General features: G+C 38.3%; 1 protein-coding gene across 1 annotated transcript in view; it reads right to left on the reverse strand.

The window, feature by feature from the left end:
• The window catches only part of CDH8 (cadherin 8), a 312,610-nt gene that overhangs the window by 131,873 nt on the left and 153,628 nt on the right, over positions 1-27,109 (reverse strand). The window contains exons 4-6 of the mRNA XM_046683356.1: positions 13,273-13,440; positions 9,433-9,620; positions 5,617-5,870 (exon numbers count right to left, since the gene is read on the reverse strand). Coding sequence (XP_046539312.1) covers positions 5,617-5,870; positions 9,433-9,620; positions 13,273-13,440 — 610 coding nt within the window. The remainder of the gene's footprint in view (positions 1-5,616; positions 5,871-9,432; positions 9,621-13,272; positions 13,441-27,109) is intronic.

Genomic DNA, 27,109 nt, shown 5'->3' on the forward strand with positions numbered 1-27,109 from the left:
TGCACTTTCAGGCATCCACTGGGCGTCTGGAGCTGTATCCCCACGGATAAGAGGGGCTACTGTGCTGCATGATTCCACTTATATGAGGTATTTAAAATAGTCAAAGTCATAGAAGCAGAGAATAGAATGGCGGTTGCCAGGGGCTGGGAGAAAGGGGATGTGGGGAGTTGTTAGTCAATGGATATAAAGTTTTAGTCATACAAGATGAATAAGTTCCAGTGATCTGCTGTACAACCTCGTTCCTGTAGTTAACAATACTGTGTTGTTCACTTAAAAATCTGTTAAGATGGTAGGTCTCACATTAAGTGTTCTTATCACAATTTAAAAAACAAAAAAAGACTAGGTCCTTACCAAAAACGGGAGTTATGGCAAGATTGTGGAGGAAGTCAATCGACACACAGTCTACCCTCCATATTAATGCCAGGTTCTCTACTGTCTGAAATATTTCCACTTTATCATTGGATATAAGGACTGTAAGAAGTGTTTTCAGCAAAGGAGCTCGTTAACAGCAAGCCTAGTAACTGAGGTCAATTATAAAAATGCCAGAATACAAGTAGGAAAGAAATATTCAGTGCTCTTGTGTTGAGTGGGCACTTATATTCAAGAGAGGAATTAGAACAACAGAGATTGTGGCCACCATGATCATGTGTCAGCCTACTCTGCTGCTGAATGGCCATCATTCCCACTTTTAATTTAAGCAGGTCGTGTGGTCTTACTCAAAGTGAATGCTCTGAAAGAAACAGGAAGGAGCTATCTACAAAAGAGTCACATGCCATCTCAACGCCATGGTGACACCAAATACACAATGGAAATAAACTGACTGAGAAGGAAAAATGAACCATAGTAGTTTTGCATGAGACCACTGACTTATATTTAACACTTAGCCTGTGTTAGGAATTTTTCTCTTAAATATAAATAATTTCCTGCATATAACACCATTTCAGAGTGTCTGTCACAAAGTATGCTCTCAGGAAACATTAGCTGTCATCATCCTACTCCTCATGTAAGATGTCAGAACCTAGCAAAGCACGCACAGACATCATAGTCAATGGTAAGAAGAAATGTGGGCTTAAACCCTGACCCCACACGTCCTGCTATGTCACCATTCACAAAGAACTCATCTTTCCAGAATCTTGGCTTCCTCTCCATAAAACTGCAATCATACTGACTACTTCACGCTGTCCTTTCTGAGAATTAAGTAAAATAATACAGAATAGAAACTTAGCACAGGGCTGGCCCCGTGGCCAAGTGGTTAAGTTCGCGCTCTCTGCTGCAGGCGGCCCAGTGTCTTGTAGGTTCGAACCCTGGGCGCGGACATGGCGCTGCTCATCAAACCAGGCTGAGGCAGCGTCCCACATGCCACAACTAGAAGGACCCACAACGAAAAATATACAACTATGTACTGGGGGGCTTTGGGGAGAAAAAGGAAAAAAAAATAAAATAAAAATTAAAAAAAAAGAAAAAGAAACTTAGCACAATGTCTGATTCATCAAATAACAATAACATTGTTTCTCCCCTTGCCTCACCACTCACAGTTTGGTTCACCTAATAGTAACAAACCCCTATAAACTGACTGATGAGCAAGGAAGTCTCCACCTACATTCTCGTTAACTCCACAGACCTGGTATATTTTCTCTCTTTCTTCATGTGCATTCTAGATTGAATGAGGCCATGGAGAGAAGGGAGAGTTTATTATTTCAACTAAATTTGATCCTGCTAAGTCGTCTCAACATGTAGAGACACAGTTGGAGCCACGGAGATCACAGAGGAAGAGAGTGTGGCATGGGGCCAAGAACAGGCATCGTATTGTCTGAAAAACCCAGGTATGCATCACAGCTCCACTACTGACTATTTGTCTATTACCGGGCAAGTTAGTCTTTTTATCCTCAGTTTCCTCATCTGTTAAATGAGGATTATGAGTCTACATGTTACGTCATTGAGATGTTAGAGAATGAAATGAGCATATTTAGCACATCTCTGCCACATATTCAGCACTCACTAGTAACGATATTCATAGCAGCAGCAGGGACAAATTAGACTAAATGAAGTTAATTAGACTATTTAGCATGTAACTGTTACAAAAAAACCCCAGATCAGCAACGTTTAGTGGAAGAATCTCTACTGAAATAAGTACTAGATTTTTAACTCACATTTAAGACATGAAAATTGATGATGGCTTAGCTTTTATAAACAAGTCACGCTAATAGCTACTACATAGTTTATTTGATAACTTCATTTAATTATCACAGTAATCCTGTGAAGAAGATTGTATTATCCCACTATACAGATGAGGAAACTGAGTCTCAGAAAATTCCAGAGACCAGCTGCCTGACTAGAAAGTACCAGTGATAGGATACAAAACTTAGTCTAAGTTCAAAATACATCATCTTTTAAATAATTTACACAACGTTATTCTGTTACTGAGAGGCATATAGTATTGAAGAAAATGACAAATGTTTAATTATCGTTCCTGGAGGGAAGATGGTAAGACCATGAATTTTGCTTCTATGTCGTTGTCTATTTTTACGGGGAAGGTAATATATAGACATAGATATAGATAAAGATACAGGTGCAGATATGGACATCGACATAGGTTCAGGTATAAGGATTTTACAATACATGCTATTTCCAGCAACAATGTGCTCTAAAAAAAAGTTGTCTTATGGGAAGTTGGCTAAGCAGTAACCAACTGTATGTTTTAACATGGCCGATGCCACAATAAATGCTTATTTCTTGCTGGACGGCAAAGTAAACACTCCCCTAAAAAAAGATGGATACATTCTTGTCAGCATATAAAATACAACAGTCCTAAAGAGACATTCATGCTTTGCTATTTGTTATTCAGTAATTCCCTGAATATCCATGTCCTCTAGTTCTGTTTAAAAAGGTTAAATGGCTCTAAATCTGTCTGCTAGACTCATAAGGAACTATGTACTGCTCTGGCTAGTCAGGAAATTTAATTTTCTACTCAAATTAACCAACTGTGCATAGAGGAGGAAAGCTGCTCTTCATAACCCAATTGGGGGTGGGGGTTGGAAACAACTGCAAAAATGCAGAACAGATGCTGAAAAATGCAGTTGGTGATTCTTACATTTTTATCCCCTGGAACCAAACCACCTGCAATCAGAACTATGTGGGACTTGCCTTGTGAATAACACTTCAAAGCCCTATTGTAAATTCTTTGAAACCGTAGTCACCCCTTCTTTGGGTGGGACCATCGATGCCAAGGAACTAGCACCTGCCTGACATCTATCAGAAGCATAGACATATCCGTGTCATCAAATGCTACTTTATCTGTCCATCTCTCATGGTAACACAGCCCAAATCCCTTTAGACTGCCTGAAAACAAAATGCCTCCCAGATGAGCAGTTGTTGCTAAGCAGCCTGAAGCTCCTTGCCTTTCATACCAGTGACAATAATAAAAATAACAAGAGCAATAATAATAACAATCAAAGACAATGATAATCATCACTTGATTCCCTGTGAACTGGAATTATTATCAGGAAATCTCCATTTTAATACCAGTAAATGGACAGATTACAAAATGTGCAAAACCACGTGGCAGACTATGAACCTTGATTTTTTCCCAGTTCCACCAATTCAAGGTTACAGTCATTATGGTTTGAAAAGTTCCTCAAACTTCATCTCTATCTGAATTAAAAACATGTCTCTGCACAGGAAGTCCATCCCCAATGGTACCATCGATTCCATGTTTGGTGTTTATGTGTGATTGCCCCAATCTTTGAACTCTCACTTTCCCTAAGAGCCCTTGACTTGGCTTCCTTTTGAGCCTCCTATGGGTCCCTTGCTGACAAGAGTAGAAGTCTTGTCAAATCAAGTGTTAAAACTGACCCTGTGCCTGTTCTCTCAGCTGGACCAACCTTGCATACTCTCTTCACACGCTCTCTTATGCTCGGAGATGTGAAGAAAGTGGCAATTGCTCCTTTCTGTGTTCTTTCAGAGGAAATGGAGTGACATGAAAATGGGGCACATTCATTCATTCATTCAACAAATATCATTGTCCCTATTTTTATCAGGATTTCAATATAAAGCAATTTCAAACTTTGCAACTTGGTCAGAAATGGATGCCAACGTAAATTTATCATTCCTGCAAGGATTACTTCCTGCCTTTGTTTTCAGTACTTGGCCCTTTGAGAGATACAGATCTCTTAGGGTATGGGGTATTCTGTATGTCTATAGCTCGGTGAATGCCCTTAGAACTGAGAATGGACAACTGACCATTCCTCAAATCCTCAGGTGAAGTTCTACCTACTTAGATGTTGGGCTCTTTTAAAGGAAGCATTTTTTGTATCCTTATGGGATACACTCTTTATTATCCTGAATTTAGAAATGACTTGTGTTAAAAACAACTTTTCTAGATTCAAAAAAGAATTCTTTTTTACCCAAACTCAAATTATTTGGGGCCCTGACTCTTCTGCTTGGTTTCACTTCCAGCCTCAAAGTTTCAGCATCCTTGCGAATACTGGGAATTTAATACATAAAAAAGACGTGAATAAATAAAGCCTCCAGAAAGCTCGCTTGTCTAGAATTTCCCTAAATGAAGAATTAATTAGAAGGATATCTGCCCTAAATCCCTATGACTTAGAAACTGAATGAGTTGGGTATGAGTTGACATTGTCCTCATAGATTAACTGGACAATGTTTTAAAACTGTATTCTTTCATCTAGTTCTCTCTCTCTCTCTTTTTCAACAAACATTTCTAAGGCAATATTTGAAATCCACACTCAAACACATCATTAGCCAACACTTCACCCTTGGAGACCAATGTACGAGTTATAGATTTTCAGTGTTCTTTCAGAAGAAAGCTATTTAACTTGAGCACCTGTATTGTCATTTGGGTGACTGGCAAAATAGAAAAGATGTACACAGTTCAACAGAAAAAAAAATAGAATTGAGCCTCATTTCTAAAAAAGGCAGAAAAAACTTTAATAAAGGATTATTTCTCACCTCGGGAAAAATTTTTGAGCTGAGAAAGTATAAACAAAAGGTATTTCTGAAATTGCAGAGAAAGATTTTGTCTGAAAGTCACCAATCCAGATATGCTGACCTATCAGAAATGCCCATGAAATGATAAGAAGATAATTCAAAGCCAAACACCAAACAGAAATAACTTAGGAGCCTCTTAATGTGTTGAGACAGTGGTCTCACACCTCTAAATTCTCATATATAATTCACTGTAACTGTCAAAGGAGAAAGAAGAGAAACCTAGCAATACTTTCCCGATGCTAGAAAAAAAGGACAAATTCACAAGCAAGCAAAAAATATGTAATAAAAAGATCCACTCAAATGCACTGCAAAACATACGTGATTTTGCATTTTCACTGAGCTCTTGCAAAGCTGGAATAGCTTTATTCACTGTGATATTCCCGGCTTTGGGTATTGTATGGAGCTTTTAGTAGGTGTGTGCACGTGTGCACATCTCACACACGCACGTGCATATGCACGCACACACACGCCTCAAATATGTTTACCAAAATTCCTTGGTTATGTGAACATAGGCCCAAAGACAGCCACACAGAATGTTTACATAAGTGCACTTTGCACTGATTTGCTTGTCATTTGATGTAGACAGTATTGCTTTTAAAAGAGAAATACCTTATAGGACTGGCAGTGATATCAGGGTCACGAGCTGTCACTTGCCCAATCACCGAGTTTAGAGCAGCATTTTCATGAACTTCGAGGAGGTACGTTGGTGAAGAGAAGACAGGAGGCTCATCAGCATCCTCCACAACAATTTTGACCGTCGCCGTATCTTTAAAGGGCCCCCTGCCACTGAAACGTGGGTCAATGTGGACATTGGCTGCCTCTACCTTCAGCGTATAGGATTTTTTGGTCTCAAAGTCCAGAGGCTGTTAAGAAATGACAAAGATGAATGTTTCTCACTAATGACCACAGCAGCAAGAACAAATGAGTGTAATGCTGATGGATGATAGTGATGTGCATTTAAGCCCATTTGTGAGCCTTAATGGGATCACTCTCCATTCCCCCAGATTCAACCTGTAAATTTTACAGGCATTTATTGATATCTGTTTATTATACAAGCTCAGTGAATCTAATCTCCTATTGTTTTGTTTTGTTTTGCTCATTTCACTTGGAATTCACAAAATATTCACAGTCATGAATTGTGCCATCAAAATTTCACTTCAGAGTCATAATAAAATTTTACTAGTGATGGCATGACCTGCATGCCAATCAGCCAGTTAATCGGGACTCTGCCGGTAGGAGATAAGGCAGCATCGAATACAATCTCTATCTGGGAAGAATATTTTATCATTTCTGCAACAGTGTGTGAAATGTACAGAACTAGAAATAATCATTGTTTAGTCCAAGGAGACATTTTAAGCCATAATTGAGCACTAATCCCAACAAAGAGTGTTTTCTTATTTCACTTCCAAAGCATGGCTGCTCCACTGATCATGTGGCTAAAAGGAGGTTTATTATTTTTTGGATATTCCTACAAGGTCTCTATTACGGGTCCTGTACTATGAAGCAGGTGGGCTTATAAAGAAATATGTATGCAGAGACATATTTACTTGTGTTTATATTTAGAAGAAGGAAAAGTGAGAGCAGTATATATAGATAACTAGGTCTGGCTGAGACTCCATCAACCACTTAAAAGCAATTTGAAATTACCTCATTGCTCCATTACTGACAATATTTCTGACATATTAATACCTCATTCCTTAAAAGCCCCAGAGACTTTAGTTAATGACCTTGGTAAATAGAGATAGGTAAAAGAACAAGTCCCCTTAAAAAACCAGAAGCCCGTCTGCATCAGAACTCTTACAGTTCAATTCTCAGCAATGCATCATACCTCAGATTTTGAGGATGTATGTCTGTCAAGGTTCAAAGAGACAACTTAGGTTTGCATTGCAATTTTTTATAAGAAACAGAAATTTAAATCTGCAATGTAGATTTAAAAAAATAGGAAACTGGAACACAAGCTGGCATTAGTGAACTCTTTCCAAACTCCTGTACAAGCTTAAGTATATATTCTTATTTAAAAATTTTGTGAGGGCTGGCCTGGTGGCACAGTGGTTAAGTTTGCATACTCTGCTTTGGTGAACTGGGGTTTGCAGGTGCAGATCCTGAGCGCGGACCTATACACTGCTCATCAAGCCATGCTGTGGTGGCGTCCCACATACAAAATAGGGGAAGATTGGCACGTATGTTAGCTTAGGGACAATCTTCCTCATGAAAAAGAAAAAACAGCTGTGGACTTTTATATTTAAATTCAGTTTTAATGAGAATTGGCTTTTTTTGTAATGTTTTCTAGTAAATAAGACAGATAGTCACTTCTTTGTCTATTCTGAACTTCCTAGGTACATATACCCGTGAATAGATGATTCAACATCAGCATTTTCACTATAACAATTTTGCAATTTGAAATTCTTCATAAACCCTGGTAAGGACAACAGATTACATTCTGCTTAATACTTGGCTCCACATAACGACAATGTACCCAAACACATACTGGTGTCCTTAGAATTTTATCAGACAAAAAAGAGGACTCATGAATTGTGGAACTATGGCTCCCTATACATTTTTCTCTAGAGCAAAATATATGTGTTTCCTGGTGTCAAGATGTGCAGTATATGCTTCCAATTTATGAATAACAGTGAATAAAAATACAGCAAACAGATAATTGCTTCAGTTTATAAAAGTACCTTACGGTAACAAAGGATAGCAGTTAATAATAACAATAAAAATGACATTAGGAATCATTAGCCAAGGAAAATGTGGCTCTGGGTTATTCAGTAATTGACTCAACTATAATTATACTGTACTCTATTTCAAACATGAGTTTTTAAATACTTTGCAGCTCTTAATCCTAAACTCAAGCCAGATATAAAGGTAGTGATGCTCAACAGAAAGTTAAAAGAAAGGCAGACATTTTTCTTCAAAATTGATCTTTTAAATTTATTTTAACCACAAAAGTATATCCAGGAAACCCCAAGTTCCCATTGTCAGTAGCTCTCCAATGGGAGATTTTTAAGAACACGATGGCTAGAATCAGATTCCTGTGCAACATGGCAGAGAGAATCAGGTACAGTTATGCATCACTTACCAACAGGGATACATTCTGAGAAATGTGTCATTAGATGATTTCGTCGTTGTGCAAACATCACAGAGTGTACTTACACAAACCTAGATGGCATAGCCCACTACACACCTAGGCCACATGGTACTAATCTTGTGGGACCACAATCGTATATGCAGTCTTGACCAAAACATCATTATATGGCGTATGATTGTAGTAAGCTTGGAGTCATGTCAATGTAACGCTGTTCAAGACAGAGGGGAAAATTATTGGCTCCCAATAGCGTGGCCCACCATCTATCTTCTTATGCACGAACAAGCAATTTAAAAATTAAAACGTGTGCTACATCACGACAAAGTATGAAGAGCAGTTAACAAAATAATCATGATGAGGATAAGAGGATATTTTTCCTTGCAAATGTCTGTGTCCCTAAGATATGGAACTGCATTCTACACATAATGTAGATGCCACAGTAAAAAATATATATGGAAAATGTTGTATAGAATTTTTCACATCTACCATCAAAAAAATTGGTTGCTGGCAAAAGCAGTGGCAAATGGTCTTATATTATTTGTGTTGTGCATGGAGATTTCTTTCTCCAATGGTAGCCCCATACCCAGGAGGAGCAAGGCAAAGATGAGCTTCCTGTACCACAATGCTTGGACTTATGATGTATGGTTTGGAATATCCAATGGTAGCAGGGCTGGCCCTGCCCTACGAGTGCCAGAGCTAGCCAAAAGAACTGAAGCTGACTGCCTTGTCTGTCTGTGAGTTTCCCTGAAAGCAGAGCCTGCAATAAAGACTTAGGAACTTCCAGAGCATTTTGCAGCAATGTTCCAAGAAGCAGGAGTGTAGAAATGGGGAGGGTTACATACAGAAGGATTAAAAGCCATTGAACTTGCTGCCTCTGTGAACAAATGAAGCTTCTTCCCATTGAGAATCCTCTTAGAAACCATAGATAATATGCCTCAGAATAATGTCTTCAAAGACTAAGAACTGTCCACCAATCTTTGTCCCTCATTGCTTGAGGGTTGCCTTCAGAGTGTTGACCTCTCTACATAGTTGGAATGCTCTGTACAAGAACTGAGAAAATTCCTGAACCTTACGGAAAAACACTGAGGCATAGAGAAGAGACAAACAATGGGTGAGATGGGAGGCTAGCACCACCCATGGTAACTGTTTACCAGAGCTTTAGCTGAAATGTAAAGTAGGGCCGAGGCACACGAGGTGCAAAAAGGACTCTACTTTTTCACAACTAAAGAAGCTAAATCTTTATTAGCTCTAAGAACATGTCAGGAAGCCCACCCAAACTTCAAAACTCAAGTTTCAAAGAGGTATTTCGAAGATGAGCAAAATCTTCCTTAGCTTACCTTTCTTAGTCTTATAATGCCATCCTGGGCCTGGGCATCAGAAGTGATTTCAAAGAGTGCTGTTCCATCGCCATCAATGATATCATATGATGACTGTGCATTTTCACCAATATCCTGATCATTGGCTTTCACTCTTCCTATGGCAGTGCCAAGAAGCACATCTTCTGGTACTGAGAAGTGATACAGACCTTAGAAAAGTGGAGAAATGTTGAGCATTACACAAATTCCATTCATTCACTAATCCATTTAGCAAATATTTTTTGGGCACCTCCTTTGTTCTGGGCACTCCTGTGTCGATGCTACCAATACAGTGATGGAAAAGATAAAAATATCCTTTTTGCTGTGGAATATACAACCTTAAAATGAGTCCCAGAAGAAGTAGTGATCTCTCTTTGAGACTCTCCTGAGATACGGAACTTATTCAAGCATATGTTTACCAAGTATATATTTGGAGCAGTTATGTCAGGATATCAGTGACTCGATGTGAATGTCCTTTCCAATTTGCTGTATAATCACATTGGCTGCCCGTGGGGATCTTCATTGTTGCCCAACATAAAATATTAAGCTAATTTCAGCACAGAAAGATGCAATGTGTAACACACTGAAAGTCACTTTTGAAGTTACCTTTATATTTACAGGCTTGTAGACCATTTCTGATAAAATCCAATTACTAAACTTCTGCTGTGCCCTGAAGCAAGCTGTTCAGACACATGAAACACTTCTCTTGTTACTAAAGTCCTCATTGCTCTGAAGACCAGAAATCCTACCTTCAAAACTCTCTAGGCAAAATACAATTCTAGTGTATGTTCATTCTCCTATGGGGGCAGGAAAACATGTCTAATTAGTGGTATTCATCTCATTTTTATTCAAATCACTTTACTTGCTGTATTGGTATCACTCACTTTCTTTGGTGTACAGGAAGCTGTTGGTACCCTAGCCACACCCCCCCCACATGGAACTTCCATCTCCTGCATTTTTTTGCCTGAGGCTTTTCTCTGACCTTCGGAACCCATTTTGTCCACTGCCTGTCAGGCCAGAGCTACCAGAAAATTAATGCCCCCACAGAAGCAGGCCTTAAAGACTCACCCAAATGAGTATATGAAATCCCAGGCTCCTCCCCTCTCTGGTAATATAACATTGAGCTATTTCTTTTCCTTTGTTTATTTACAGTGTTCCTGAGTTTCCCCAATGGGATAAAGCTCCAGTCACCCACAGTAGCAGTTGGCTTGATAATGTACATTATCGGCTCCCTATCTTTCTTTCTCTCACATCCTCACTTCCCTGCTGTCATTTCTTGGGATCATCTCCAAGATAAACTACTTATAATCAAATTCTCATCTCAGTGCCTGTTTCTGGGGAACCCAAACTCAACAACCAAGAAGTTTTAGTCCCATTGCAACATAAACAAGGGAAAAATAAACATTCAATGAACTAAAAACCCAAAAGGAGAAATTAATTCTGGAGAACATTACCTAATTGTAGTTTGAACTCAATCACCGAATCCCTTGGATAAACTAGGGCACATTTTACACAATAGAACAAGATTAGTTAAGATGATGGGTAAGGTTTTCTCCTAGCACTAACACTCTTTTATTTAATGATGAAATAAATATGTCTTTCAGAATCATGAAATTATGGGACTGGGGAACAAGAATGTTTTCCAAATAATTTTGCCATAAGGTAGGCACTGAAAATCATCATGTCAAGCACAAGTCTTCCAATTCTCTAGTAATTGGTGTAATGATTCCATTTCCTTCAAACTTTGTATTCCAGATAAGGTTTGAGATGATCCCTTTAGGTATGCTTATTCAGTCAATAAGCCAGCAAGGGGACTCACCTTGCTGGCAGACAGGCATCAAAGAGCCTTGGCAAAAAAGCCAATGGAATGGTTCTTTCTCCACTCCTATTTGCTTATTCTCTTCATCTCTATCAGTGTGATCATAGTTAATAGTTATTACCTCTAAGAAAGGGAAAGCTTTTGAAACTCACCTGCCACTGCTGAATTGAAATAATCATTTTCTGATAAAGCAGAGTTGCATATGAGAGCATTAACTATAATAGCAACTGAAAAAGAAAAGTAGAGGGAAGGATAGGAGAAATGGTATTCTCCATTTCAATAATTGTGTTAAAAGGGTTGCATTGTTGTTTGATTTATAAATGGCCAGATGTGAAAATTCTAATGTTCCTAATGAAAATGTATCTTTTCTGTTCATTCTACCTTGGAATTTCTGCAGATAAATTCTCATTGGTACCTCAAATGTGTCATTTTTCAAGCCCTGTTTCTGTCTCTCTCTCCCTCTCTCACTGTCCTTCTCTCTCTCCTCTCTTCTCTCTGTCTTCGAAAACTGGTTCTCCATGGTATTTCCTTTCCCAGCAAATAGCACCAGCTCACATCTAATCTCTAATGTCAGAAATATGATGTCACCTCCTCAACCAAAAATTCAATCCATCCTTTAGGTTTTTGTTATCATTAACTCTTAAATATCTATCACACCTAGACACATTTCTCCACTTCCACTGCCACCACCCTTGCTTGCTAGGGCTACCATCACCTTTTATGGGAATGATTACAAACACCCTTAACCGGCTATAACGTGGAGAAGACATTGGAAGCAGGCCAGATTTCATTTTCTTTGATTTCCCTGGAATCAAATCCTATTACTCAACCTACGCCTTAAAATCTTTTAACGGCTTCCTAGTGATCGTGGGACAAAGATCACAGTACTTAAATAGCCTATAAATCCAAGTATGGTTACCTCCTGACTAACCTAACTCTCCAGCCTTTGTTCTCTAGCTGTAGTAAAATTCTTTTAACTCTCATCCAGGGTCATATACTCTCCTTCCACAGGGCTTTTGGACATCCTTTTCCTCCAGTTGCAATGTCTATCCTCCCCTCCTCTGGTTTCACCTTGTTCCAGCTAATCCCTATTCATCATTCATATCTCAACTCAAGAGTTTCCATGTCATCAACACCTTCCAAAATTGTTTCTCTATGTCAGATTACTTGGATAAATGTTCAGAAGAAAGGGCTTCTATGAGAGTTCAAGAAAGTTGGCAAATAATGATGGTCTAATTCTTTGATGATACTGCCTAGAATGCTGTTGAGAGGTTTCTGAGGCAGAGCACAGCCTTAGCAGGGACGAGTAGAGTCAGCCATCATTGATGATCCCCAGCCGCAGGAAGGAGGAGAGCATATTTTGCAGCAAGTATACAGCCTATCTGCTTCCCTCTCTCAAGCCCTAGAGATTTAGTTTCTTTTATACAACAAGTGGGACTAATGATAGAGCCATATCTGAGGTGCATTTATGTTATGCTATTTTTTTTACTGGGGAAGATTAGCCCTGAGCTAACATCTATGCCAATCTTCCTCCACTTTATATGTGGGTTGCTGCCTCAGCATGGCTGACAAGTGGTGTAGGTCTACACCTGGGATCCGAACTCATGAACCTGGGCCACTGAAGTGGAGTGTGCTTACCTTAACCACTACACCATGGGCCAGACCCCTGAGGTTCATTTTAATCATTCTCTCAAATTTTATTAATGGGAGCTACCATGTAATAGAGAAATAAGCACACATCTTGCAGTCAGACACACTGGTTCTAATTCTCAGCTCCACTACCTATTATATGCTTGGTATTTGGAAATTTTCTCAACTTGTTTGAAATTTGTGAAGTGGGGATAGATTTAGAACCCAAATGACAGGAGAGTATTGCCATACCTTGCATATAATAAGGACTCAATGACTGCTACTGGGTTTTTGGATATCATTGAAAGTGAGAATATAAATTCAAATGAAAGCATTATGCTGAGATTCTCATCCAGTACAGGAAATTCACTTACTCTGGGCAAATTTGGGAGGATTGTCATTAACATCGGTAAGGGTCACTGTAAGTGTCGTGGTCCCAGACAGGCCTCCGGAGTGTCCACCCATATCTTTGGCTTGGATAACGACCAGGTACTCCTCCTTGGCTTCTCTGTCCATGTTGGGAAGGGCAGTTTTTATAATTGCTGAGGGGGAAAAATGGCAGAATGATTTTCAGGCAGACAGCTCATTCAAAAATGAATGTGTGAATCACACACACACACATATACAAAAACACACACATGGTGCATACATCAAGCTTCCACTGAGGTAATTTTCTGTTTTCTTTTGACATTTAACTGGCATGCAACTGTAATGCCAACACTGAGAAAACTGTAGTCATAGACATTAGATAACTTGCAAAAATACATTTTATAATGTATAAAAAAAGAACTTGCAAAAATATACATTAGAAAGTAAACTGAATGACAGACTCTTGCCTACCAAATTAAAGTATAAATCATAACAGCCTCATCTATCCAGGAAAAGCCCCAGAAGTGCAAGAATCCTACAATTTATCACAGACTCCAATTCCCCTCCAAGAAGAGTAAATACACAAATAGCTTGAAGGCTCTGAGGTCAAAGATAAATTATTCTGAAGCTCACAAATACATTAGAGAGATGAAAGAAACAAATGCATTACTAGAATCAGCTTAAATGAATAAAACACCAATCAGAATTAATATAGGCAGGTGTCAAAGTCCTAAGGTACTGTTCAACTACATTTATATTTTAATTGTGAAAGTGATAAATATGTTAGAAAAATAGGAAGATATAGAAAAGAGAAAAGGCAGTAAAACATAAAATTATACAAAATAACATAATATCATCAGTGCTAAAATGTTAGTGTTTTTCTTCTGCTATATTTTCAGGGTTTTAGCTAACTATTTGTGTCTTTTCACTGATAATTTAATATTTTTGTTAAAGAGTTAAAATTTGCATAGATACTTCTGAAGTTACAATCATGCGCCACATAATGACGTTTTGGTCAATGATGGACCACATACACACCAGTGGTCCCATAAGATTAGTACCATATAGCCTAGGTGTGCAGTAGGCTATACCATCTAGGTTAGTGTAAGTTCACTCTATGATGTTCACACAATGACGAAATCACCTGACGCATTCTCATGACGTGTCCCTGTCGTTAAGCGGCACATGACTGTATCTGACTCTTTCTGTCATCTTACAGGGGGATCTGCTTCTAATGGTCATGCTTTTAACACTCCCCATTAGAGAGGTATTGAAGATGGGAACCTGGAGTTTTCTAGACATGCTTTTATGAAGTGATGCATGGCTGTTCCTGAAAATCTTTACTTAGCCCTCTCCCTACACTCATACCTCTTTTCATAGATATATATTGCTAATATTTTGATGTGTATAACTCCAAGGTCGTTCTATGTATATGCGTACAAGTGTGTATATATGCATATGTATATTTAACCACAAATATCATCATGATATAGGTATTGTTTTGTGACTTTTTTTTACACAATGGATATCTTTGAGATCGTTTCTTCTTAGCACATAGATGTCCAACTCATTACTTTTTAGAGCTGCATAATTGTTCTTTTGTGAATGTACTTTGAATAACTTAGGCATTCCCATAGTAATGGATATTGAGATTATTTCAAACTTTTTTCCCATTTCAAAGAACAATCAGATGCCTTATAATGATGAAACCATATTTTTCTGTGTCCTGTATTTTTACTTAACTCTATGTCATAAGATGCCCCTCCAATGCTGCTAAAAGCGCCTAATAAAATCTATTATGACCAGCCCAGAGTATTCCTATTGAATGGATGTGTATTACATCTCTGGCCCAAATGTAAGAAACCTGTCTGAATTAAAGATAATCCCGCTCACTTCTAACCCCAGGGACATCATAAACATTCAATTTCAATGGAGGGTGAGCTACTCTCTTGGCCACTTCTAAAGTTGTAATCCTGGTTTTTCGGACTCATATGCTCTAATTAAATCATTTGTCTGTAAAAAGTTTGTGAGGAGTTCAAGTCCTTGAATCCTTCAAGTAGCAGGCGAGGCACAAGAGTGCCCAGGGAAATCTAACCTACCAAGGAAGTGTGCATACTCCGGGAGTAGCTGTGAGTTCTTACATACTTTATAAGACCTTGATACCACTTTTACATCACAGCTTCCCATTCAGGCAGCACCCAATCAGACTGCCCTGCTTGTTTGGAAACATTGATAGAAACATAATAATATCTTTCAAAACAATGGTTTGTTACAAGATTTGATCATATTGTAGCATAACTCAATAGATCACGCTCACAGGGTTATAAACAAAAACAGAAAGAAGAGAAAAATAGAAATATAGCAATCACTCAGACTTGGATCACCATGAGCAGAAAATAAAAGAGCAGAAAACAGCAACAGTAACAATAACAAAACCTCTTCATTATTAGGATGAGATGCCAATATGGCTACTCTGCTATGGATATATATTTTCATGGCTCAGAGTATCTTCATTATGGGTAAGAAGGATCAGAAAATTGTTTCACTGCTGTGATATTTACATGAGTGTTTGTAAAGCTTAGGTATCACCACATTCTGAGGTCATGATGAATTAAAGCCAGCCACTGGACTTTGAAATTTGACATGCAGCTTCTAATAATCAGAGGGAATTGATATAATTCTGAAGGAAGGCAGCAGCTTTTATCAAAGAATTTGATGGATTGAGGTCTACATACGCATCCTCTCAGGTTACTTCGATGGGAGATTTTTTTTTTTTTTTGAGGAAGATTAGCCCTGAGCTAACATCTGCCACCAATCCTCCTTTTTTGCTGAGGAAGATTGGCCCTAAACTAACATTCAGGCCCATCTTCCTCTATCTTATATGTGGGATGCCTGCCACAGCATGGCTTGATAAGTGGTGCGTAGGTAAGTGCCCAGCATCTGAACCGGTGAACCCTGGGCCACTGAAGCGGAGTGTGCAAACTCAACCACCGTGCCACTGGCCGGCCCCTAATGAAAGAACTTTTACAATTTCCTCAGAGTCAGAGAAGATTGGTTTGTATTGTTCTCATCATTTTAAAAAGTATATTGTTGAATGTAAATTAAAAAAAAAATTGATGTCTCTCAGACACTTGGAATAATTTTTGAGGCTCAGTTGAAAATAGCATACCTGGGTTGCTGTCTGTGAGTTGTATTAGAATATGAATGAAGCATCATGATTGAGGGACTTGCTTAAATGAGACAAGAAGAGCTCTGTGGGTCTCCATCTGTTACAGAAATGTTTATGCCCTCCACCATCAAGGCATATGGCTTCATACTACCTAAGATGCGTATCTATCGACTAGTTTGAGTCCCCTTATAAATGCCCCCTCATTTTGAAGTCAAGCAAATTTGGTTTCTCATGTTATTCTCACACTTACTAGCTTTGTGACCATGACCAAATTGTTAAACCCATCAGGACTTAATACTCTACCCTGTCAACTGGAGATAATAACCAGCCTCTCATTGGGGTATTCTTAGGTTATGTGAGATAATTCATGCAAAGTTCTTGGTACTCAGTAGTTACTCAAATCTGCTATTTACTTACCCATTTTTCCTTCCCAATCAGAATTTATTTAATGCCTATCTGGATGGTGGTTAGAGTGCTGAACATTCTCCAATTGCTCCTCCAGATCCACTTTCCAGCATCCTCCACTTACTCTTGGCACGGCAGAGTGAGCTTTATGGATTGTCTCAACGAAGTCCCCTATTTTCTGGCTTTGCGTTAGACTCAATCAACATATATTACCCTAGGTGATTGTGAGAATGGAGCAGGTGAGGTTCCAGACTCCCCAAATGCTTCAATCACACATTTGGCCACTCTCTGATTTTATCTTCAGATAATACCACAGCAAAACTCTAGGATCCAATAGCTGCCCCAGTCCTTTGCTCCTTCAGGCCTAGGAGTAATGATGACACTGCTGTCGCCAGCCTTGGGGTGCTTTGCTAGCCCTTGATGGTCTCCCTTAACCTGCTCATGCTTCTGTCAATAGTTCTTTCTTTAAACTATCCTCAATCACCCCATTCCTGCCAGGATCCTAAAAGATATGGTTAGGGTACTGGTTCTTTATCCAAGTGTCAAACGTGTTTCCAGCATGCCGTTCTTAAGTAGACATCTACAGTTCAAAAGCACTTCAATGTAATAATATATTATTGTTTAAAGGACCACTCCTTGATATGGCAGAGCAAGGATTTGTTTCCTTATCTGTAAAATGAGAATAACATCTATTCAGTCAAGTGAGATGCTCAAGATGACCCTGCTGAGAAGCTGCACATCCAGGAGTCCTCACATTTCCTTTTTCCTGTTTCGACATTGGGAGCAGGTGTCCTGATTTTTAAGGCAAACAGGGAATCTCTCCAAGGTTTCTTTAGGGCATGCAGTATTGCTGATTGGCTTCATTACAAACTGTATAATGAACAGCTATTGCTATTCCTGAGCCCACTGCCTCTAGTCTCGACCTTACAACTAACAGCAACTCATTAGAAAATGCAAGATAGAATTTCTGGAATTTTTTCCAGCTATCTCGTGGCCATAAAGGAAGGATAGGAAAAATCACCAGTGCCGTTGACCCTCTTATTTTTCTCCTTGTGTTGGGGCATATGTACACAAGTTACTTAACTTTTTTAAATCCTATTCAAAAAATTGACCATCTCACTTGCGTGGATATTGCAAGATGTTGATAAACTGCTGAAATAGAAGCTTAAAAACTACCTTAAAAGTTCCTTCTACTTCTGTCCTGAATTATTTGCTATGGCTCACATACTCTCCTGAGCATTAGTAGCTTTAGGCTATTTCTTTTGAACTTCCGTATTTTAAAAATCTTTGTTTGGTATTAAATACCACCTAACACAGAGCAGAAAATATAGCAATTAAGTTCCTTTCCCTCTCTGATTTGATAAGTTAAAAATTTGGACCTATGACTACTAAAAAGTTACTAATATCCTCAAGTAAGTGGCATTTTTATCCATTTTCAACTTTGATTTTAAAAAGGCAGATAGGAGATACTTTTTTGCCAAAATAAACTAATGTAAAACCCTTTCAATGGTGCTAATTTTAAATAACTCCCTATTGCCCGAGATGTGAATTGTGTCACTCTTTTTTCACAGTAGTGGGCCAGCAAAAGTAGCGTTCATGGGGGCCAGCCCGGTGCACAGTGGTTGCATTTGCACACTTCCCTTCAATGGCCCAGGGTTCACCAGTTCAGATCCTAGATATGGACCTACACACCGTTTATCAAGCCATGCTGTGGTAGGCATCCCCCATATAAAATAGAGGAAGATGGGCACAGATGTTAGCTCAGGGTCAATCTTCCTCAGCAAAAAAGAGGAGGATTGGCAGTGGATGTCAGCTCAGGGCTAATCTTCCTAAAAAGAAAAAAAAAGAAAGAGTAGTGCTCATGTCTCCCCACATGCTTATAGTTACACATTCGTGTAGGTCCGCACTCGGGATTCGAACTCACAAACTCTGGGCTGCCAAAGTTGAGCATGTAAACTTAGCCACTACTCCACCAGACGGGCCCCTAGAATTTTCAATTTTATGGTAAGCAGTATGACAAACAGCTTTCTTCTGGAGCAGTGAGTAAAATTCTTTGATGTAGGTATTTGATAAACAGCCTAACAAAAAAGAGAATCAACTTAGTTAATTAAGCATGGTAATTTCAGGATCGACGCGGAGTTGATATAATTCAAAATATTATACTTTTTGTCTTTGACTTTCGTAAATTTCCAACTCAGTAATCGTTCTAGGGCTCAGACCTAAACTCCTTACCTAGTCATTTTTGGATAAATCACAGAAAATCGCTGGGAAAGACTTTTTTCCATGAAAATAGGGGGCTCTAACATTTTAAGAAGAAAAAAACACAATTGGTGTTAAGGAGGATGAACCTGTCCTGCTGGATTCTCAGTAACATTAACTGCAGAGAAGATCCAGGAAAAAGTAGGTAAACAATTACATTTTAGAAGAGTTTCCCCACAACTTCATTTTGAAAATGTAATCTAATCAGAAAATTCAATTAATGAGAACAACCCATTCTCCATGAATTCAATTCAGTGGAGATTTTGAACCTGGCACTGGGGAGTCAGGCTGGGAAGGTATGGGATTGGAGGTGAACTCTGGTGGGAGGATTAAGAAGGGAGGGGGGATCATCTTGCTCTGAAATTGGCATTCATAACCCTACTGTGAATAGGCTGATGGGCTTGCTTCTCCTGTATTGAAACGACTTGGTTTATCTTAATTTTACCCAATCAAATGGAGATTTCCCTGGTGCCACAGTTTAAAAATTTAAATCCTAGGCTGACCTAAGTTCGTCCTAAGTGCTAAACAGCTGTTCCTTATGTCTCATCATCCAGGGAGTACTTCTGATTAGAAGCCAGTCTCACTCATCTCAAAAATTTAAAACGTGTGTGTGTGAGTTTTTTCCCCATTGTCTTCGATGTTATCATTTAAGAAGCATTTTGTATCCATCACGAAGAATTCTTTTTATAATTTCTGTGATATCACCAGATTGAGAGGCTTCATGAGAAAGGCAAGGAGATGCTGATTAACTCCTTTGTCATTTTGAAGCTGATTACTGTAATTCACTCTTTGCGGGTCTCCCAGATTGTGCTGTTCAAAGATTGCAGTTGATAGAAAATGCTGTGTTAGACTCCTCTTTTGAATAAGACTTGTCGAACACATTATCTTGGTTATGAAACCACTAGCTTTGTTCTTCCCCCAAACTCTTGCCAATTCAATGTACAATTATCGTCTTACTATCCGTGAAAAAGGCTCTTTCACTTATGAGGTTAAATGGCACAAATTCATCAGGGGTAAGTTCTTTCTGGGGGTCATATACTGCACCCATACTTTGTGCTAACCATGTAATTTGTAGTACATGCTGACAGTTGGAGGGGTATAGGATATACAAGCAGAGACGCTTCGACGCATGCTCACCTTATCACTGAATAATACCTTCAATATAATGACTTCAATAATGCCAAACTTGCACAGATATATCACAAAGGAGCAAGTGAAACATTAGAAAACTGTTCAGTCTCTATAGGGTTTAAGAAAACCAGCATTCCCCTTTCTTTGTGACTATTAATTATGAATTAGATAGATCATGATAGAGAGAGAGAGAGACAGAGAGAGAGAGAGAATCATCTGTATTTGGAGAAACTAAATTTCTCATATATTTCCGGTGCTTTCATAAAATACAACAACATAATTGGAGGGCTAATAGGTTAAATGTATCAAGAATCAAAAGCTTATTTATATACTTTGACCTGGTATTTTTAAAACTAAAAACTTATTCCAAGGAAATTATACTTTTTTTTTCTCCTGATGCCTCAAATTTTTAGATTAAGATGTGCACTTTTTTGGATGATATTTTTAAAAAGGCAAGCAATTTAAATATGTAACAGTAGGGAAATATTAAATTAGTAGTTAATGTTATAGGGATCAGAAGCATACACCATTAAGCAGATGTTAAAAATTACAAAAATTCTGTAGCAACACAAACTGCTTATATTGTGACAATTTTTAAATTTTACTTTAAAACTAATGTATGCCATGATTATACTATATTATAATGTGTCTATAAAAATTTGACAAAGAATATAAGTGAAGATAACTTGATGTGTTTTTGTGAAGGAGGTTGCCCCTCACCCCCAAATTTCCCAGCATTCTGTAATGGGAAGCGGAGGGCTACATCTGTCAGAAAATGAGCTCAGGGCTGAGATAAACAAGGACATATTTTGGTAGGAGTATTACCAGCTATGTGATCCTGGGTAAGTCATTGGGACTCACTGAGGTGCACCAATCTCATGTGTAACATATTATTAATTGTCAAACAAGAGTTTAAGTCTGGTATTACTACGTGAGAGACAAAAAAGCGAAATGTTTCACTTCATATATACATAAATATAAATACATATACTGGATATATGTAAACATATACATATTTTTGTATTTATGTTATAAATATATACATATACATACATGTGATACATCTGTATGTATACATATATACTCACAGATATATATAGATATACACATAATTTTGGATTTACATTTTATAAATATATACCTATTCATACATGTATATGCAAATAAAATTTAGTAATTCAGTGGTAATAAAAATTAAAATAAACTAACGTTATTTTAAAAATTAGAAACAAAGATTATATTCAATGATGCTACAAGATATGAACACCCCTCACAAAAATGGCAATGCCTCTACAGTGATTTCAAGGTAACAAACAAAAGTTTTGTCTGCATCCAAATTTCTGTATGATTTGTACTCAAACTCATCCTTTACTACAGCATCCTATCCAGCATATGTCTTTGATTCTTCAGATACTTAGCTTTCTTCAGACTTCCCACATCCTTTGGCACCTCCACAACTTTGTCTGGATGACGCAGCCCAGACCATCCTTGCCCTTTACTGGACCCCTTAAAATTCCTTCCATCCTTTCAGGCCAAGCTCTGATGTTTCAGAGACCAAGAAGCCTTCCCAGGTGCAACTGATCACTCTCCTCTTTTTGAGCTTATGCATTTTTGCTAGGAACTTCCTTGCAGCATTTACTTTTTGGTTTTTTCTCCATTTTGCCACTTCCCCTATGATTTTGACCTGTCCTGATAGTAAATTATTATGGATAGGAATCAGGTTTCGTTCATCTTTGTATGTCTAGAACTGAACACAATCTCTGGCACATGATACATATGAATAAATGTAGAAGAGAAGCAAATATTACAAAGAAGAAGAGAGAAGGTAGGAGGGAGTGAGGAAGAGGAAGAAAGAGAGACAGGAAAAATAGTGATTAGAGTTTTTTCTAACTGCTTTAGGGGCTCAGTACTGCAGTATGCAAGCATTTGATAGATACTGGTAACTGTCATATCTCCAGGGATCAGAGATGTTTAGATATGGTTGTAAGGTCACAGAACTACTAAGTGAGAGAGGAGAGTGTCAAGACTCGAACCCAAGTCTTGGTGCCTTCAAGGCTCAAGGGAGGTTCAAGAGTTATTCCATACCATTCCAAGAGTCACATCTTTAGGTCATGCCAGTTTGCCAGAGGAAGGGCATAACACTTCAACAAACGCCAGTGAGGTGAGTGTGTTTTGTAGATTATAGAACCCAAGTGTTCTCACTGTTTCTCTGGATATTTCACCCATTTTGTAATTGACATTTAAGTTATTTATTAAATGTCTCAGTATAAATTTGTGGTGCAGTTTTCTAATTATTCAGATATTCTCAGGATTACTCAAAAAGGGCTGATGGTAATGAGCTGTGTATCCTAGTAACATTTCATAAATTGAATTAATTCAGGGTGAATTCATAAAAAAAACAATGGCTTTGATCTACATGCTTTACCAATGATGCTCTAGTCTTACTTGTTATTTTTGAAGTTCCATTATTATTTATTTCTCTTTGCAAATACATAAATGATATTCAAATTTTCCTATAATAATTCATAGGAAAGCTTAGCTCATTTTCCAGAGTTGAAAATGTATTATCGCGTGAATATTAGGGATTTGGAATGTGGTCCAGCACCAACGACGGTCTTGGGCAAGGTCATGCAGACTGTGGCCAAGCAAGGATCAAAAACCTGCATCTCCAGAATCTCAGTTATGAAATATTAATGAACTAATATACTCTCCTTTTGCCAGAACATCTCTACATAGTGTTAGGAAGACATTCGTCCAACAATCTCCTCCTATGCTATCACAGCATCTTAACCTGAGTCTGTTTGACAGACATGACTTCTTTCATATAGATTTTATATATTGACCTTCCTCCTCTGGGTTTGAAAATGTTGCTAGAGAACAGCAGGCTTGAAAGCTTTAAATCAGACCATTGAGGATAATTCAACGATCTCAATGTGTATAAACTGCTTCCTTACATGTGAATTTCCTGCTTTATAATGCACTATATTCTTTGACTAAATAACTATGATTTCTTAGTTGTCCCACTGTGTGGATGATAGCCATGTCTATATCCATATCCATATGGAATAACATATGAAATAGTCGTAAGTGAATTAACAATGATACCCATCTCTATATTTTTACAATGTGCATAGTGACTTTATTGTATGGATTGTCACTTCAGCTCCTGGATTCCCCTACTAAATAATTCTGCACAGGCCACCATTTATAGCATCAACACATGGCTAGCCAACAACTGATGTTACTCAAATTGCCAATTTTGAGTTACACTGAAATACTTGCAATTATTCCTATTCAGAATTAAGGTGAAATTTCTTTTCCCCTAAATGAAAACACTTCCAGGGACTCCTCAATCAAGTGGAATTATTTCTGTGAAGAACATGATGGCACTATTCTTTCCTTAAGCCATAATTCCAATAACTAATTATACGTATAAGTATGGGTGGTTTAAAAAAACAAAGTGAAAGTTGCTAAAAAATTGGATGCTTTCTCCTAGCAATTCACAACTTAAGCAGATGAGAATGGTGGGGTTGCAGAGTAGATAAAGCACAGACTCTGCAGCTGCCTACTGAGAAGTGGACCCAGGACTGAGACCTGAGTCTAAATAAAGTGAAACAACTCTTTTCAACTCTTAGAACCAGCTTCCTCATCCATGAAACAGAGATAGTAACACTCACCTGATATTATATCGAATATCATCTAGCATTGTTTACAGAGTATAAGAGATACTCAAAACAAATTTTAATTGAATTGCTATTATCCCCAAATGCTAAAGTGGTCCTGATTTCTCTCACGCCTCATTGGAACTTTCTGGCTGCAGATCTTGATCAGATACAGCATGTCATATTGATCACAGCCTGCCACTACAGACAAGTAGAACATGGTGTTCTAAGAGCCCAGGATTTGATATCATGACATTGGGTTTGATTTTTGGCCCTTCCATTTCCAAGCGTTATAAATAACCTGGGCAATTGTCTTAACATCTTTGAGCCCCTGTTTTTGTTCCTGTTACAAAGAGATAGTGCTCACCCCATAGTTTTTTGGTTTCTTAAGATGATTATTAAGGAAAATAATGCACGTAAAATAGTTAGCCAATAATGAAATAGTAATTAGCTGATCACTATTACTACTGCTACTATAACTACGTTACTGCTGGGTGATTAGGAAGATCAATCACAAAAAAAAATCATACTACTCCATATTTTATTGAGCCTTCTTTGTGCCAGGCCCTACACAGGGATAAAGTCTATGTGTTTGGCACAGTGGCTGGCAAAGAGTAGATAATCACATACATAGCCATTATAGTTATTATCATCGTCATCTCATCTTTACATCTTTACAACCATCCAGTAAAGTAACTATTACAGTTCTTGCTAAAAGATGAAGAAACATGACCTTTTGTGATCTTGGATAAATTATTTATATTCTGTGAGCTTCAACATGGCTGAGACAGTAATAGATCTAATGTTCCTCTCAGCACTTCCCATCACACCAACTTATCTCTATTACCCCTTGGAGGTACTAAATGGTCACTAATCGCTAACTTCAGAGTACACTGCATGGTAGATTTGCCTGTTGGCCTCAAATGATAGTCCTCACTGTTCCTCTTTTAATAAGCTCTAACTCAGAGATGCTAAACTAACTCATTGACCTCCCTCAGGGAATTTCCAGTGACCTACTAACCCTGATTTAGTATACGAAATTCAGAGAGTAATTTAGACCCTGGCAAAGAGATTGCCTTTGCTGATAAAATTTCCCAAATTAACCAAATCCTCAATTTCAAACTTTTAGAGAAATTTCTGGCAAATCTGTCATGGCTTTGTACCATGGTTCATTGCATGTTCACCAACAAATGAGCATTGCATGATTTCTACATGTGACAAGGTAAGGTTCCCATTCATAAAATCACAACCCAAGGCTTCAGAGACATATGGCAACAATTTTTTTCCATCGCATTAAAACAGGACAGAGGAGCATGACTACTTCAATGAGAGAGCTTTGGCCAGGAAGGGGAGGGTCTTCCTTTAATTATGGTAGCTGCCACAATGGCATCAAATGTGCTGAGAACTTGCCCAAATCCCCTTCAAAGGAAGAATCAGGAACCAGACTGGGTTTAAGAAATATTCTAGAGTTTCCCACTGCTGTCATACTTCCATTGCTTTTTCCTTGTCAGGCAAAGACGTTTATAAAACATTGAGATGTACAAAAGTAAAAAGTGTTCAAGTGCGGAGAGAAGTTACATATCAGAATCACTTAAAATTCTGACACCTCGATTCGTTTACAATAATTCAAGGGGCTCAGAACTCACAACTAACTCTGGATAATCTCCTCACCACTCCTTTTGTGCCTTTCAATCCAATACCCTCCTTGACCCCTTTGTTGCATTCCACGAGCTCTGCTTTTGAAATCCTCCTACATTCTTCTTTGGGGCTGCAGGCTCTTTCTTCCCAACAGAGTGACTTCTTTCCTTTCCTTCACATTATCTCTCAAAATAGAATTCTCCTCCTCCTCTTCCCCTCTTGCCTGTTCTCAAACAATGCTGCTGCGTGATTCCCTCTTAATCAGATCAGCGTCTCTGCAAGAAGTATCATCAGCTTCGTTCCACTGACACAATGCTCGCCCCTCCTTTTCACTCTCACTTATTTTCATGAGTTTTAGTTTATTTTACTCTTTTTTTATTTTTTTAAATTTTTTCCCACCAAAAATTATTTGTACTCATGCAGTCAATGCCTTTCAGCTCCCATTCGTGGACCTAAGAGGGCAGGTGGCACAAAATGCCCTGGGCTCTATTTTGCACAGAATAAGGGGAAGAAGCAGTATGATTAAATAACTGACAAGAAATAAATCTGTCATTCCAAAATGTTTGTCAAGGATCTACTATACATCAAATAATGCTTCAGGTACCAAGGATACAGCAGAGGAGACAGACAAGGAGGCTAACTTCACAATCCTGACATTGTAAGCGTGAAAGCAGGGGAATGTATGGCAACGTGAAGAGCTACATGGAATAGGGCAACCAGGCTCACAACTCCAGGGCTGGGCCCCAGCTTTTTCATTCATAGAACCAGGAGAGTGATAATTTACCTTGCAAAAAAAAAAAAAAAAAATGAGATGGACACACATCACCTGCAAGAGCTATTCATTATCAGTTGTTCTCATATATATATGTATATATACACCACGTTCCACATTTAACTATGATTAGCCCAGGACATTTGTGGATGTTGAAATCCAGGTATGATTATGCCCCATGACAGAGAGGCAAGCCTAGGGGAATGGATATCTTTGTCCCTCCAGGACACAGATAATTAGACTTGTATAAACAAGAGGCCATCTGTCCTTCCCTAGGAGGCAAGCTGGAGGCAAAGCCCATCAGAAATGGAAAGTGAGGTAGCTGTTCTAGTTAATAGAGAGTTATCATACAGAGGGTTACTAAGAGCAGATTTTTACGGATCTATTGTTCCCTTTGTGACAGCTGTCGAAATATATCAGAGCTCTGTTTCTTTGAATACATTAAGGGGCTTATATTTTTTATTCTCTATATTAAAATTAAAAACTGTAACAAATAAGTCCGTCTTCCCTTTCCTGCTCTGGATTTGTGAAAATTATATGACTCTCTCTTCTCTTTCTCTTCCTAATTCTTAGCAACCTCTTCTTATGCTCCATTCTCTCCTCCTTTCACTGCCATGTGTTTCTTGTATTTAATGTCTTTGTTCCAACACATCTAAGTGAAGATGCATGTTATGGGAAAACGTATTTGGTACATGAATACTGGAGTTCTACCTTCTCTATATATTTGCTTCCTTCTATTCAATTCAGGAGACACTCACTAATTTCCACCTATTTGCTAAGCACTGGGCTTGGTTGGAGGGGCTGTG

The sequence above is a fragment of the Equus quagga genome, chromosome 13, assembly GCF_021613505.1.
Source record: "Equus quagga isolate Etosha38 chromosome 13, UCLA_HA_Equagga_1.0, whole genome shotgun sequence".
NCBI classification, from domain to species: Eukaryota; Metazoa; Chordata; class Mammalia; order Perissodactyla; family Equidae; genus Equus; species Equus quagga.